Source organism: Haemorhous mexicanus, chromosome 15 (assembly GCF_027477595.1).
Source record: "Haemorhous mexicanus isolate bHaeMex1 chromosome 15, bHaeMex1.pri, whole genome shotgun sequence".
NCBI classification, from domain to species: domain Eukaryota; kingdom Metazoa; phylum Chordata; class Aves; order Passeriformes; family Fringillidae; genus Haemorhous; species Haemorhous mexicanus.
In genome coordinates, this window is record NC_082355.1 from 232,768 (window position 1) to 245,904 (window position 13,137).

Sequence of the window (13,137 nt, forward strand, 5' to 3'; positions counted from 1 at the left end):
TGTTCCAGAGAATTTTAATTCCCCATAAAGTTGCAGAGCTGTACAGAGATGTTGTCCCAGCCAGAACAAGGGGTTCACTCTAACTCCACTGCGGTTAGTGCACACAGGCACAGGGCAGCCGGCAGTGCTGTTCCTGCCAGGAGAGGCCCACTCCTCATGTGCTATTGCCTGGCCACGAGGAGGCAGGGGCTCAGCTGGCTGTGTGAAGCATGCCAGCCGCCAGCGCCAAGATCAGCACATCCCACTCACCGCGGGCAGGGGCTATCTGAGAGGGGGTTTCATCTTCTGCTCAGTGGATCCCACTTGCAGCAGGAGGACTGATTCCTTTATGCTAAGGCAGTCCCTTAGGAAGGTAAAGACCTGCTGGGCAGCCACTTTGTGTGCATTTGCTTGGCCAGTACTGGTGGTCTTGCTGCTAAGCCTCCAGTTACAGAGGAGGGGCATTTGCCAGGAGAATGGGAGTAGAAAAAACTGCGGAACAAACGTTTTCTGGCTATTTGAAGGGATACTTTCTTCTCTAGCTGTCAGCCACTGCTGCTGCCCCTGCATCTGAGACGTGACAGTGCTGGGCTCTTCTCCTGGCACATCCTGGTGAGGTGGCAGCAGGGCTCTGGTGCATGGCACTCATGGTGCTGAGCATCATGAAGCCACAATGCTGGGGCAGCTGCGTATTGAAGTTCACGTAAGAGCCCAAGAACAACCAAATGCAACCCTCTCTGGTGCTGCTTTAGAGAAAGAAAGGGCAGACACTGACCAGTATTTCACCATGCTGTGTAATGCGAGGCTTTTAAAGTAACTCTTCCAAGTTTACAGACACAGTCTGTTTTCATTTAGTCCATCTTCTCTTCTCCTAACCCTTTAGACCTGAATAATCCAGAAATTCAAGTTACCTAGATGGAGAAAAAAAAAATTGATTCAGTTAATGACACTGGTACAAGTCCACTTACAAAAGCAGACTGCTTCCCAGGGTGCAAAAGGAGGGAAATGATCCCAAAGCATTTCCTCCCACACAGCCTCAAGCCTCAGTCAGCCAGTGCCCAGACTGCCTCTCCAGGCTTAATCACAGGGTCATTTTACTGACCCATGATGGGTCAGGCTCCGTGTGGATTTTCCTTAAGAACCACCAGTCCTTGGAGGACTGGCAGAGATAATGGCACGGTTTTGTTTTTGCAGAAAAGGTTGAAAAAAGCATGACTGACAATATCTCATAACACAAAAATGTGGTGTGAGAAATCACTTGACAGTGTGTTGTGCCCAGGTACCATGCACACTTGCTCTAGATAAAGAAATGAGCACTTAGCAAAACGATTTTAGTCAAAGCTCCAGTTTTGGTTTTACGATGAATTTCACAGGTTACCACTGTGATACAGCCATTAGCATTTGTAAGACCCAGTCTTGGCTGTCCGTCTGTCCTTCGGGCCTCCAGTACTTTTGCAATGAAATCGCAATGGAGCTCTCAAAGCAACACCTTAAACTAGCCAACACACGGAGCTGGTTTGTGCGGTCAGCCAGGAACAGCCGCGGTCCCGTTTGGGAGCAGCGAAGCCTTTGTGCAGGGGGCAGTGCCCACGTCTGGCCGTAGCGTCCGCCTGACCGCAGTGGGGCTGCAGGAACCGCGGCCCGAGCAGAGGCAGCTACGGCCCCGGGCTTGCGAGCGAACGCTGTTTGCGGGCTGCAGCGCGTACCGGCGGGGGAAAACCGACACGCGGCTGTCAGGGCTGCTGCCGGGCACAGCCCGTCTGCCGAGCGCCGCGCACGGTCAGCGGCCAGGCGCTGCCGTGCTCCGCGCCGTCCTCACGGCTGGAGCGTCCCAGGAAGGCGGCAGCTCCCCGCACAGCAAGGTCCAGCCCGGAGCCCAGCGGAGCAGCCGACCCCAGGTCCGACCGAGCGCCACCCACCCAGGTCCCGCCGCCCCTCAGCCTCACGTCGGGTCCGCCCCGCGCTGCGGCCCAGTCCCGCCCCATCCCGCCCCGTCCGTCCCGTCCTGGCGGCGCGGCGGGGATGGCGGCGGACGGGCGGCGCGACGACGAGGAGCTGCCGGTGTACCTGGCGCGGCCCGGCTCGGCGGCGGCGCCTCGTCCGAAGCGCGGGGGGCTCTTCTGCAACGTCGAGGGTGCCTTCGAGAGCAAGACCCTCGACTTTGGGGCACTGCGCGTTGGGCAGCGCCGCGCCCCGCCGCCGACCGGCCCCGACCCTCCGCCCGGCGCGGCCCCCGGCCCCGGTCAGACCGCTGGCGACCTCCGCGCCACCTCCGGTGAAGAGCGGCTCCAGGACCCAGCCCCCGCGGACGACAGGGTAGGGCCCGCGGCGGGGCCGGGCCGGGCCGGGACGGCGGGCGCGGGCCCCGGGGCGGGGTCTCGGGGGCGGTGTGGGGCCGCGGGTGGGTCCGGCCGCCGCTCGCCCCCGGCGCCGGCCCTGGAGGAGCCGCTGGTGGTGCTGCGGTGGCTCCTCCGCCCCGGCTGCCCGCAGCGTCCCCCGGCGCCCCCGCGGCGAGGCACCGTCGCGGCCGTCCCCGGTGCGCGGAGCTCCGCCCGCCGAGCGGGATGTCGGCGGTCTCGGCGCGGCACCGGCAGAGTCAGAGTCGCTGGCTCGGTTTGCTGCAGGAGCTCTTTTATACTTTTATGAAAGAGTAGCTACTCCCGCGCCACCGAACATGGAATTAAAACAAAAACAGTGGTGATTTTGGAGCTGCTACTTCAAACCAGGCAGATCCTTATCTCTCATGGACACAAACTAGAAGTACCACACCAGCAGTGGGGGGCGGCACATTGATCTGGAAGTGACAGCGTTGAAGGTATCACTAGGCACAAAGTTTCTCAACTTACACCAAAGTGAAAGTGATAAAATAATCCATCCAGCTCCACAGTATAGTCCTTCTGCTGGAGGGTGAGATGGCTTGCTGTGCTGGTTCTGGTCCTGTTTGCACTAGCAGTTGGGCAAGAGATGATTAAGTTAATAGTATTGCGTGAATATCTTGTTTGGGATTTCAGTGGTCCTGTGGCTCATTTTTGCATCAGGCAAGTAAAGCTATTTGCTGTTGTTGGTCAATAAGTTTGTTAGGAGCTGAACTTTGGAATAGCCATCTTAAGGTCACTCTTTTTCAACTGTGAATAGGGGCAAACCTCCTCCCACCTCCCCATTTTTGAAGATGGAATAAAAAATCACCTGCATCGTAGCACAGAGAGGTGTAGTGGTTGTCTTCGTGTTCTGCAGAAGCCTCCACTTGGGTCTGGAGTGCAACCCCTGATAAACAGCAGACACTGGTGATCTGGGAGCCTAACCTCACTAGCATGAGCCTACTGGAAGCATGGCAGTGAACTGTGGTAACTTGAGCTGTCTTGATTTTGGGGAAAAGCATCAGGCTGTCCTAAGTGTCCACTGTCTTCTATAGGAATGTCTAGCTAGGCAGTGCTTAATTTGAGCTTTTTCATTGCACTTTAATTTCTTCAGCCTCTGCTTTTTGGTTTCTTACTGGCGTGCTTTGGCATGCTTCTCAATTCATGTTCTTGAGCTTTGCTCCTTTACAGCTGTTTTACAGAGTCAGGAACAAAATTAACATTATTCCTGTCAGTACCAACCTTGTCCTCGTGGTTTAAGTAGCAACTGCAGAACTAACCACTGCATTAACAATTTTATGCTGTTGCTTATTGGAAAAGGAGCTGAAGCTCCTGACAGCCTGTCTGCATGCTTTGCTGTGAGCTTTCCTTTACTAGCTGTGCCAAATTTTCAAAAAAAGCCTTGTTCCCTTTTAAGGTCTTATGTAGACCCTTATCTCCGGTGTTTTGTAGCTGAGGATTTCCTTCAGCAGCTCCTCTCTTCCTGATGATTTCTGCCTCTAGATTTCTTCATCTGAGGCCTTCAGCTGATAAGCATCAGGAAAGTAAGGGTCAGTAAGTAAGTAACCCCTTTTATCTGCACATCTTGCCTAAGAGGGTGGGCAACTTCATGCATGTGTTTTTGTGTGTGCCTGGCTAGAAGGAATCGTATGACTTGGTACTGTGGTTTTCAAGCTTTGGGATAACCCAGAATAGGACAGTGCAATGGGAAATGAACTGTGCATGCTGAGCCCTATTGCCTGCACAGCCATGGGGAGTTGCCCTGTGTTGGACTCTGCAGATTCAGGGCACACAAAGGCACTTTTGTCAAGGCAAATTGAACTTTGAATAATTTCACAGATTAAGAAACAGTGAGAGAGCTCAAGTCATCTACTCTTGCCCAAGCACCTTGTTTATTAGAGAAGCTGAAAGTAAGAGACTTGCCTGTGCCCAGGACAACAGACAGAGATCTGTCTTCTAATTTGTGCAGTGAACAGTTTATTGGAAGTACAACAGACCAACACACCTTTTTGTTTGTTTGCTTGTTTGTTTGTTTTCCTGTAAGGACATTAATTACAGTTAAAGCCCCAAGATTTCTGCTGGGAGACAACTCCAGTGAATAAATGCATGGTGATAACATATGGTGTCATGCAACTGGACAGCATAATATAGACCCAGGCACATGGTCCAGCCTTGCTTTGTTTTATCACAAAGTCTATTGGAAGGACAAAAGCTCGGCTGTGTATTGGAGCGTACTGAAGTCATAGTGGGGATATAGCTCAAAGCAGTTGGGAGCTATGCCTTTGCTCTGTCAGTGGGAGTTTGAGCTTTGCCAGTGGCTTTAGGGACAGAATGACAGTCATTAGCATGGTGGCCCAGGGGACTAAAGTGGAGGTCATAGCTATGGGGAGCTGCCTCTGTGGTCTGGTGGGCTTCCTGGGGAACAAGAGATGGGCACCTGAAGTGTCCTTCAGGTGCTCTTTGCTCAAAGCTGGAGGTTAGTTTCCCTGCTACTGAGTTCTGCTGCAGCAAGAGTTTTTGACACAAGACTTAAGATTTGGAGGAACAACACTGTGGGGCCAGATTCAGTGCTCATCTTGGCTGTTCACAGAGACCTTTTTTAATAAGAGTGATCTAACTCAGTGCAGGTTTTCATCAGTAATAGCCAGTGTGGACTCTACCCTTCTGAAGTGTCCTGTAGTTTTCTCTGAGAGCTGTCATGTCATTTGTTAAGCCAGAATGGATTACTGTGTTCACTTTGCTATCATGAAGTAAAAAGAGAGTTTCTCTGTAGGTCACAGACAACACCCTCTGAATTCCTGTGGCCAGGATGTTCACAGAAGGTTGGTGATGCATGTACAGGTACTGGAGAGCCACAATACTGGGTATCTGCAGAGGCAGCAGGGCTTTGAGGAGCGGCCAAGGAGCCTTACACTTGGTGCCTGGTGTCTGGGAAGGTCAACCAGAAGCCTTTGGAGGCATCCTCCACGTTCCTCCTCAGTGCTCAGCCATGCAGAGACCCTGCATTTTCACCCCCCTGTGCAGTCACACAGGCAGGAGCACATAGTGCTAACCCCCAGACACTTGGTCCTTCCTGCTGCATGGTTCTGCAGCTTAAGTTGTCATTTCCACTGCAGCTGGCTGTGGTCCCACAAACATGGAGTTGTGGCTTCATCTCAGGCTGGGGCAGCCTCTGTTGGCTGGGGAGGAAGGGGAAAAGAAATTCAAGGGAAACTAGTGGGCAGTGAAAGCAGGCAAAGAGTTCATCCCCTCCAGGAGACTGGGAGGAGCCAATCCTTTGCTTTTTCCTGGTGTGTGTGATACCACTTGATATCTAACTTGTGATACACCCTGGAAATACAGGCAGGGCTGCCTCAAATGGAGAACAAAACAAAGCTTGGACTAACTTAATCCTCCCTTCGTTTTTCTGACACTTGTAAAATGTGCTCTGACTTCAGCATTCAGCTTTTTGGTTTCCAATGCCAACAATTTATAGCAGGGACCCCACCAACAGCAGCCTGTGCCTCATGAGGCAGCTTGGCACAACCCAAAGTTGCAGTTGTGCACTGCCTTTAGCAGTTTAAAGTCCTGAATTTGTGGAAGGGATCCTGAAGCACTTCAATAGCATTAACACCTCAGTATCACTCCATTCAGCATCTGTGTTTTGGTTTTACTTGTTCTTTTAATAAGAGAATAATTTGGAGTTACATCATATCTGTTACTTTTACAAACAATAGGAACAAATCCAACCCACTGAACTAGTTCCTACATAACAATTCAACTTGCATTACACTTTGTGGAGTTGAATACTAAATATTCAGGTCTTAACTGAAAAAAATCCCACATATATGTGTTTGTGTTTTTTAAGAAATCTGATGCCCTGAAGCACAGCAATAAGAGTCAGTTCTTTGGCTGCTCATGCTAGGACAGAGGTTATTGCCAGCACTTGAGCAAAACTGTTGAGTTTGTTATCCCACCCCCCTGTTTAAAAAGACAGATATTGGATTCCATGGGAGTTATGCAGCAGGGCTAGATTTCCAGAGAAATTAGGGATTCAGTTAAGGAGTTCCTGCTTGCTGCAAAGAGCTTATGTTTTACCACAAAACTTACCCTAGCATGGAAGTAGTTTGATTTTTTCCCCCTACCTTGTGTCAACAGTCCTTGGTTTCCTTCTGTCCTCGTTCTCACTCTGGGGGGTTGAGGCTTTGGCAGTGGCTGGCCCCGGTGTGGGGGCAGTGCAGGGGTGGCAGGGAGCTGGCTGGCAGGAGTCGCCTCTGGGGTGCCTGGCCACTGCATCTGGGGCACTGAGGTGCCAGGCCAATCTTGCTCTGCCAGGGTTTTGATATGATGGTGTGAGTGTTATTTGGGCTGATGTGGTCTTGAAAACATCATGCTCTTCTCAGGACGTGTTGGTCATTATGGAATTTGTAAGCAGAAAAGAAACTTGGTTTTGTAGCCAGGTATAAAACAGATAGCCAGCCCCGCATTGACACAACCTGTTTTCAGCCTGCTTGAAGCAGATATTTCCAGGAACATGGCAGGGGCTCTGGGTGTGCAGGAACTGTTCTGGGGGCACAGGACATCCCACTTTGGTGCAGGGATGGTGTTTCTGTCCCTTGGATTCACTGCTTCTGAGATAACTTAACCCTTGAAAACTCATCTGCTAGGAGAGCAGAGGGGATGGTTTCATGCAAAGAGTATGTATGGGAGTAGGAGATGGTATGCATGAGGACAGGCTGGCCTGGCAAATCTGCTGAACATTATGACATTTGAGCCCAGATAGTTCCATGACTGGTGATACCCACTGAATGTTGGTTGTGCCTGTATAAGAGTCATTGGTCACAGACTCATAGGGCTGGTGGGATCTGCTTTTTCCCTTTGCATTAGTCGGGTCAGAAGCCTCCTGGTCCCCAGAGAGGGGGCTTGAGCCAGGCTGCTGAGCATTGGTGGGCCACAGTCAGAGCTGTGTTTGTTTTGGTGCCAAAGTCCTTGCAGCACCATGGGCCTTCTATTCTGTCTTCACACCATTGGTGCTCCTCACCCTGCTCTTCTCATTTGTGGCTGTCCACAAACACCTGGAGCCATGAGGAGCTTTTTGAGCTCTGAGGATTGCCATTTTAAGTAACTTTCAGATTGACCATGCTTCTCATAGAGGATATTTTAAAGTGTGTGAGTAGCGCCTCACACGCTGCACCTGGAAGAGATCCTATGGAAAAAGTTTTTTTTCTGTTTTGAATGTTTTGGGCCCAGGGCAGGGTGTTTGATTGTATTTGTGTGAGTGTCACATAGCAACCATGAGGAAAGCACATCTCTTCAAACTAGGGATCTGAAGTCACTGTGGCTGGCCAGCATCCAGGGGGCTGATGCAAGCTTGGCTCTTGAAACTGTCCAAGAGTTGAAGTCAGCAGCATCTGCATAGTCATTTATCTATTATTAACTAAGTAACTGCTGCTTTGAGTCTAGATGAGGTTAATGTGACACCACCAGACATAGGGATACTCATAAACTTTCCAGAAAATGTGTGAGTGAAGTTTTGAGAGGTTTGGTGATGGGAATTGAGGCTGTTCCTCACCTCCCAGACCCAGCCAGTCTAATTTCAATAGAGACCAGGACCTGTTCTTGGTGGAGTGTTGTGACAAGAACAGTGTGGTCTGGTACCTGATCTTCTCCCCACATGCTTTTAGTTGCAGAGGTTCTGGCACAGCACTGCTCCTCCATTCACTGTCTGGTGCCTGCAGGCATCCCCTGCCCACAGATCTGCTGTAGAGGTTTCCAGCCATCTCTTGCTGACTTCGGGGGCAGCAGCTCACCAGCAGTGGCATAGTAGTTGGACAGGGAAACAGGAGGGCCAAGCAGCCCTTGCAATTTTGTCAGTATTCTCACAGGTCTGGTAGTTATAAGTAAGTTGTTGAGCAACTGCTGACTTTGACTTCAAACTGGTGAAAGGTTTTTGAGTGTAGAATAAATACAAATTCAGTAAAATTTGCCAAGACCTTCAGCAGAAGCACACAGAGTAACAGACTCAGTGGGTAATAAAAGCTTTAGGCTGGGTTACTGCAGAGCACACGGTACTGACAGTCCACGCTGCTGTCACCCACTTTTCTCAGGGCTTTGTAGCAGTCAAAGTTGGCTGCAGTGTCAGGGGTTGTGCTGTGAGATGGCTCTGCCTGTGCATGCACCGTGAGCAGGGCGCTTGTCAGGCCCCAGATGCTGTTGTTAGGTTCTGGTTCAGAAAGCAAACTGGAGGGAGGGTTTGGGTGTTGGTCAGATGGCTTGTTTTTCTGCCAGGAAGTAGAATTGGATTTACAGCAATATCCTTGCCAGGTGTGGCTGTAAAATTTTCCTGGTGGAGCTGCCTGGCAGCAGGATCTGTAGGAGCATCTTGCTGATGGTGTTCAAAGCTCTGCACAAGAGTGTTGTCGCAGCTAGCCTGGAAAAGAAAGCAAGGTTCAGGGTGGCCATGGGTCTTAGGATCTGCTGGCAACACAGGATTGTGGCAAGCAAGAAAGGGTAGACAAATTTGTCCCATTGTGGTACAGCTCTTGCTGGCATGGTCCTGGCTAGCTGTGGGCCAGGCTCAGCATCATCTGTTTCGGCACACGCTGAGTACATGCAAAGGATTCCACCATTTAGACCTTCCTACCAAAGTCACAGCAGAGAAAAGGAAAGAAGTCCTTGGAAGAGTCCTTGCCAGCACTTGAAGTGTTTGCGTCGCATGTAGGATTCCTGGAGCCAGATGTATGGTGTATTTTATTAATTTTTAATGTTTCCAATTCTTGTGCATGTTAAAGAAAGTTGAGGTGATGCAGGTGCATTCCAGCAGCCCGAGACAGCCTGTTACAGACCTTGTTCATTCTACTTGCCGGTGCTACATGGAAAGTCTTGGCCAGCACAGAGCCCTGTTTGTGGCTGCTCCCATGGGCCGTCCCTGAAGGCTGGGTGGAGACGCAGACCGGACTGCGTTGGTGCCTGGGCCGGTATCGGTGCTCGTTACTGGGGCCAGTGCCCGGGGTCGGTACTCGTTGCCAGTGCCCGGGGTCGGTGCTCTTTGCCGGTGCCCGGGGTCGGTGTTGGTGCCCGGGGTCGGTGTTAGTGCCCGGGGTCGGTGCTCTTTGCCGGTGCCCGGGGTCGGTGTCGGTGCCCGGGGTCGGTGCTCTTTGCCGGTGCCCGGGGTCGGGGCCGGCACCTGCCGGGGCGGGGCGGGGCGGGCGCGCCCTGCGCGGGGCCAGGCCCGGGCGCCCCCTGGCGGCGGCGGGCGGCGCGGTGGGCGGGGCGGGCGGCGGCCGTCCCGGTGCGGCCGGTGCGGGCTCGGTCTCGCCTTTGTGAGAAGCGGCGCGGAGGCAGAACGGGCGGCGGCGGCGGGTCGGGCCGGACCGGCGGTACCATGTCGTACCAGGGCAAGAAAAACATCCCGCGCATCACGGTGGGTGCGGCGGGCGGGGCAGGGTGCCCCGTGGGGCGGGGGGAAACTCGGTGCCGGCGTCCGGCGTTGCGGGTCGGAGCGGGGCGGCGGCGCGCAGACAAAGAGCCGCCGCCCGCCCAGGTGTCCCGGCCCCGCTGGTGAACTGTGCTGGGCAGAACCCGCGCCCCCGCGGGCGCAGCGCGGGCTGGAGCGTCTGCGGTGGTCGGTGCCCGGCGGTGTCCGGTGCCGGTGGGGTGTTCCCCCGTGCGGTGCCGGAGGGGGCGGGCGGCTGCTCCAGCCTCCCGCAGGGCGCTCCCCATGCTCGATGCCCCCGCCGAGCAGCTCCTCGGTCTCGCCGCATCAGGTGCGGCGGTGTCGCTGCAGCGCTCCGGGACCCGCCCGGCCCGGCCCGCCCGGGAGAGGCGGCGGCCGGTGGGTTGGCCCTGGAGCTGCGGGAGCCCCGGTCCCAGCGGTACCCTGCTGTGGCGCTCCCTCTGGGGCTCTCCTGCTCTGATCTCTGCCTGGCAGTTCTGCTCCGCGGCTCGCCCTGCGGAGGCCGCGGAGGGCTTGCTCCTGGGAAGGCAGTCTGGTCTTTCATCTTGCTGGCTTTCCGCTGCCTTCATTGTAGCTTCTGATTTTTCTGCTGAGGACAGTTCTGGCCCTCTGAAGAAAAAGGAAAAGCAAAGCACTTGACTTCCATTATTCTTTTTACAAATGTGAACAAAATGCTCTCAAAGAAGCATTAAGATCTTGACCACTGTAAAGAGAAATTCCTTTGTCAGCCTGGATTCTGATGCTTTCACAAGCAATATTATGGCTTTACACAATCTGCCTTTTCTGTATCCTTAGACCACAATGGAGACACCCCAACTGCTGCTGCAGGTGGGATTTCTCCCATTCGCTGGGGCTTTTTCTTTATTATATGCTTTATCAATATGCAGGGCTTGTGCCTGCTCCTCTGGGATCCAATGGCAGCTCTCTTCCCTCAGTAGTAACAAAATCTTCCAAGCTGCTTAATTTATCCCTATTAAATCCTTTGCTTTTTTGCTGAAGCTGAAAATGCTGCACTTCTGTCACCCAAGCAATGGGCAGGTTGGGCTTTCATGAAGGACGTATTGGAAAACTGGGTATTTGTACTTCCCAACAGCTATTGTTTCAACTGCCTAGTGTATTTCTGGAGATGCAGGAACAATCCCTCCTGGTTTCTCTTGTACTCAACAGTGCTGCAGTCAGTATTTGTAGTCGGTTTCTGCCAGTAACATCTGAAAAATCAGAATTTGCCTATTGTATCTGCTTGCTGCAGTTTCTCATCTTTTCCAGGACAGCCATTTTAGTGGAGAGGCCAGGAGCACAAGTGAGTGGTACATGTGTTAGTGTGAGATAAATTTCTGTGCAAATTATTCCCAGCGTGGGTTCTAAAAGCCTGGTCAAAAGCTGTATGTGACAGCGTGACAGGCAGGACTGTAGTTATTGATGGAAGGCTGGGAAGTACAGGCATGGCTGTCAGTTGTGCCATGGAGGAAATGGGCAGGGAAGGTTAGCCAAAGCTTTGGCTTTCTCAGTGATGGCTCCATCAGCTTGGTATGGATGGGTTGCTCCTCACTGTCTCGTGCTGTGCACCACGCATCAGAGACCACTAAACATCATATTACTTTTTACGTGTGTGCTGATTCTAGGGTGCCCAGCTCAGGAGAATAGCAATTTCAGATCTTGTATGTCTGTTGAGAGACTTTTTATGGATTCCTTTTCTTTGGCTGTTTGGAAAGGTAATCAAAGTATTTCCCCTCTTGCAGTATGTTTTTCTGCAGGAAGAGAGGTGGAAGACTAAAATCATGTTCTGATTTTACAAAATACCTGTTAACAGAACTATTGGTTGAATCAAAATTGCTCAGTCTTTGTGCTTTTGTCTTAAAATCCTTTCCTAGGCCAGGTAGACTAGAGATCCCATATTTTTTCTTGGTGTGAGCCATGCCCACCCCAATTCTCCTGCTGGAGCCCACGGACATCATCTCTGTGATGTCTCTGCCACCTCTTAAAACAAGGAGGTCTGTATGGTGTTGGCCAGTATGGTGTATCAGGTACACATGGGGAAGAAGGCCTCAGTTACTGACTAGACAGGTTTTGGTGAACTGGTAGCTGTCAATATGTAATTCTAAGCCACAAACCGTAGGGAATCACAGTGCAGCTGGCAGCTATCTCTCCCTATGACACTAGCCAGGGATTCTTCCATGCTGTTGTGTGATGCATTAGTAAGGAGGAAACAAACTTCTGATGACACACCTCTGCAATTAGTGTGTCTGCTTTTACAAGGGAAAAAGCAGTAAAACCATACACCTGCTTCTGTGTTCTCCTAATTATGCCCTTGTGCTTTGTAAATGAGGTGAGCACTGTTCTTGGCTGGGTTCAGCAGCCTTCTGGAAGTGCTGCCTGCCTTTCTTTCTGCAGTATTGCTCTGAAGACCACCTGATACTTTGGGATCTCAAAATGACCAGATGATGCTTAAGGGCATCAGGAGCAGAGTGTGGGCATGAGGAAATGGGTAATAGGTTTGAAAGCTTGATCCCAAATGCAAACAGGCAGAGAGACAGGGAGAGTTCTGCATAAAGGCTTACCAGCATGGAGAGGTGTGTGGGGGGGGGGTGGTTAATCCGGCAGGTTTTGGCAGAGCTGTGCTGGAGGGAAAGCTCCAGGCTCGGCCTCCTAGGCATCTCTTGTGCCTGAAGGCACCAGAAGGCATCACACCAGTGGCAGATGAGCTGTCACTGGCTGCTTTGGAGGCGCTGTCAGCAGTGGGGGTCAGGCCAAGGGGCCTGGCAGGTCAGTGCCAGGGTCAGGCAGGGCCGCGTGCAGCACGACCAGGGCAGCATCTCGCACTCACGGGTGCTTTGGAGCCCTTGCCCAAAGGCTGTGCTGGGCACTGGCTCCTCCCTTCCTGGCTGAGCCCCATGGCTCCTGCTGCAGGAGGGCTTTTCCCTCTGCTCAGAGGCTGATGACACAGCCTGACACTGGCTGGCAAGAGCTGTGCTGGGTGTACAGAGACACAGTGAGCTATGATATGGGAACAGTGCATTTATTGTGGTCTGGGGCTGCTCTGGTAGCATGCACTGAGGAAGCCTGGCTATTAAGTCAGACTCATTTCCTCATAACTGCTTCGTTCTCTTCCTTTCTTCTTTCCCTGTCTCTTGACACCTGGGTGCACTCCTGAATGATGCCAGAGCCTGTAGGCATGTCATTTGAATTTTCCTTATTCGACTTAGTTGCATATTTTCCTTGCAGTTAGTGGGTGGGTGCTGGTGCAGTCCTTTCACAATTGGGTGGGCACGGTGGGTTCTAGCAGCGCCTGATCTCCTGAATGGACGCCTTGTTTGTGCTTCAGCCGCTGTGGATCTCTCAATTTTGTGTACTGACAGAGTTAGCACT

The 13,137-nt window shown here is 52.3% G+C and overlaps 1 protein-coding gene and 1 long non-coding RNA gene across 3 annotated transcripts in view; one reads left to right on the forward strand and one right to left on the reverse strand.

The window, feature by feature from the left end:
* On the reverse strand, positions 1-2,172 carry LOC132334203 (uncharacterized). Its single transcript, XR_009488350.1, has 2 exons — positions 2,047-2,172; positions 1-890 (listed from the first exon to the last, which is right to left on the reverse strand). It is a non-coding gene; the product is annotated as an uncharacterized LOC132334203 (long non-coding RNA).
* Positions 1,976-13,137, forward strand: part of DPYSL3 (dihydropyrimidinase like 3) — a 27,275-nt gene continuing 16,113 nt past the window's right edge. The window contains exon 1 of one of the 2 annotated variants that reach the window (XM_059860073.1): positions 1,976-2,295. In XM_059860073.1, coding sequence (XP_059716056.1) covers positions 2,002-2,295 — 294 coding nt within the window. In that variant the 5' untranslated portion in view covers positions 1,976-2,001. Of the gene's footprint in view, positions 2,296-9,601; positions 9,739-13,137 lie in introns of those variants that run through there. The other variant, XM_059860074.1, reaches the window with a different exon arrangement.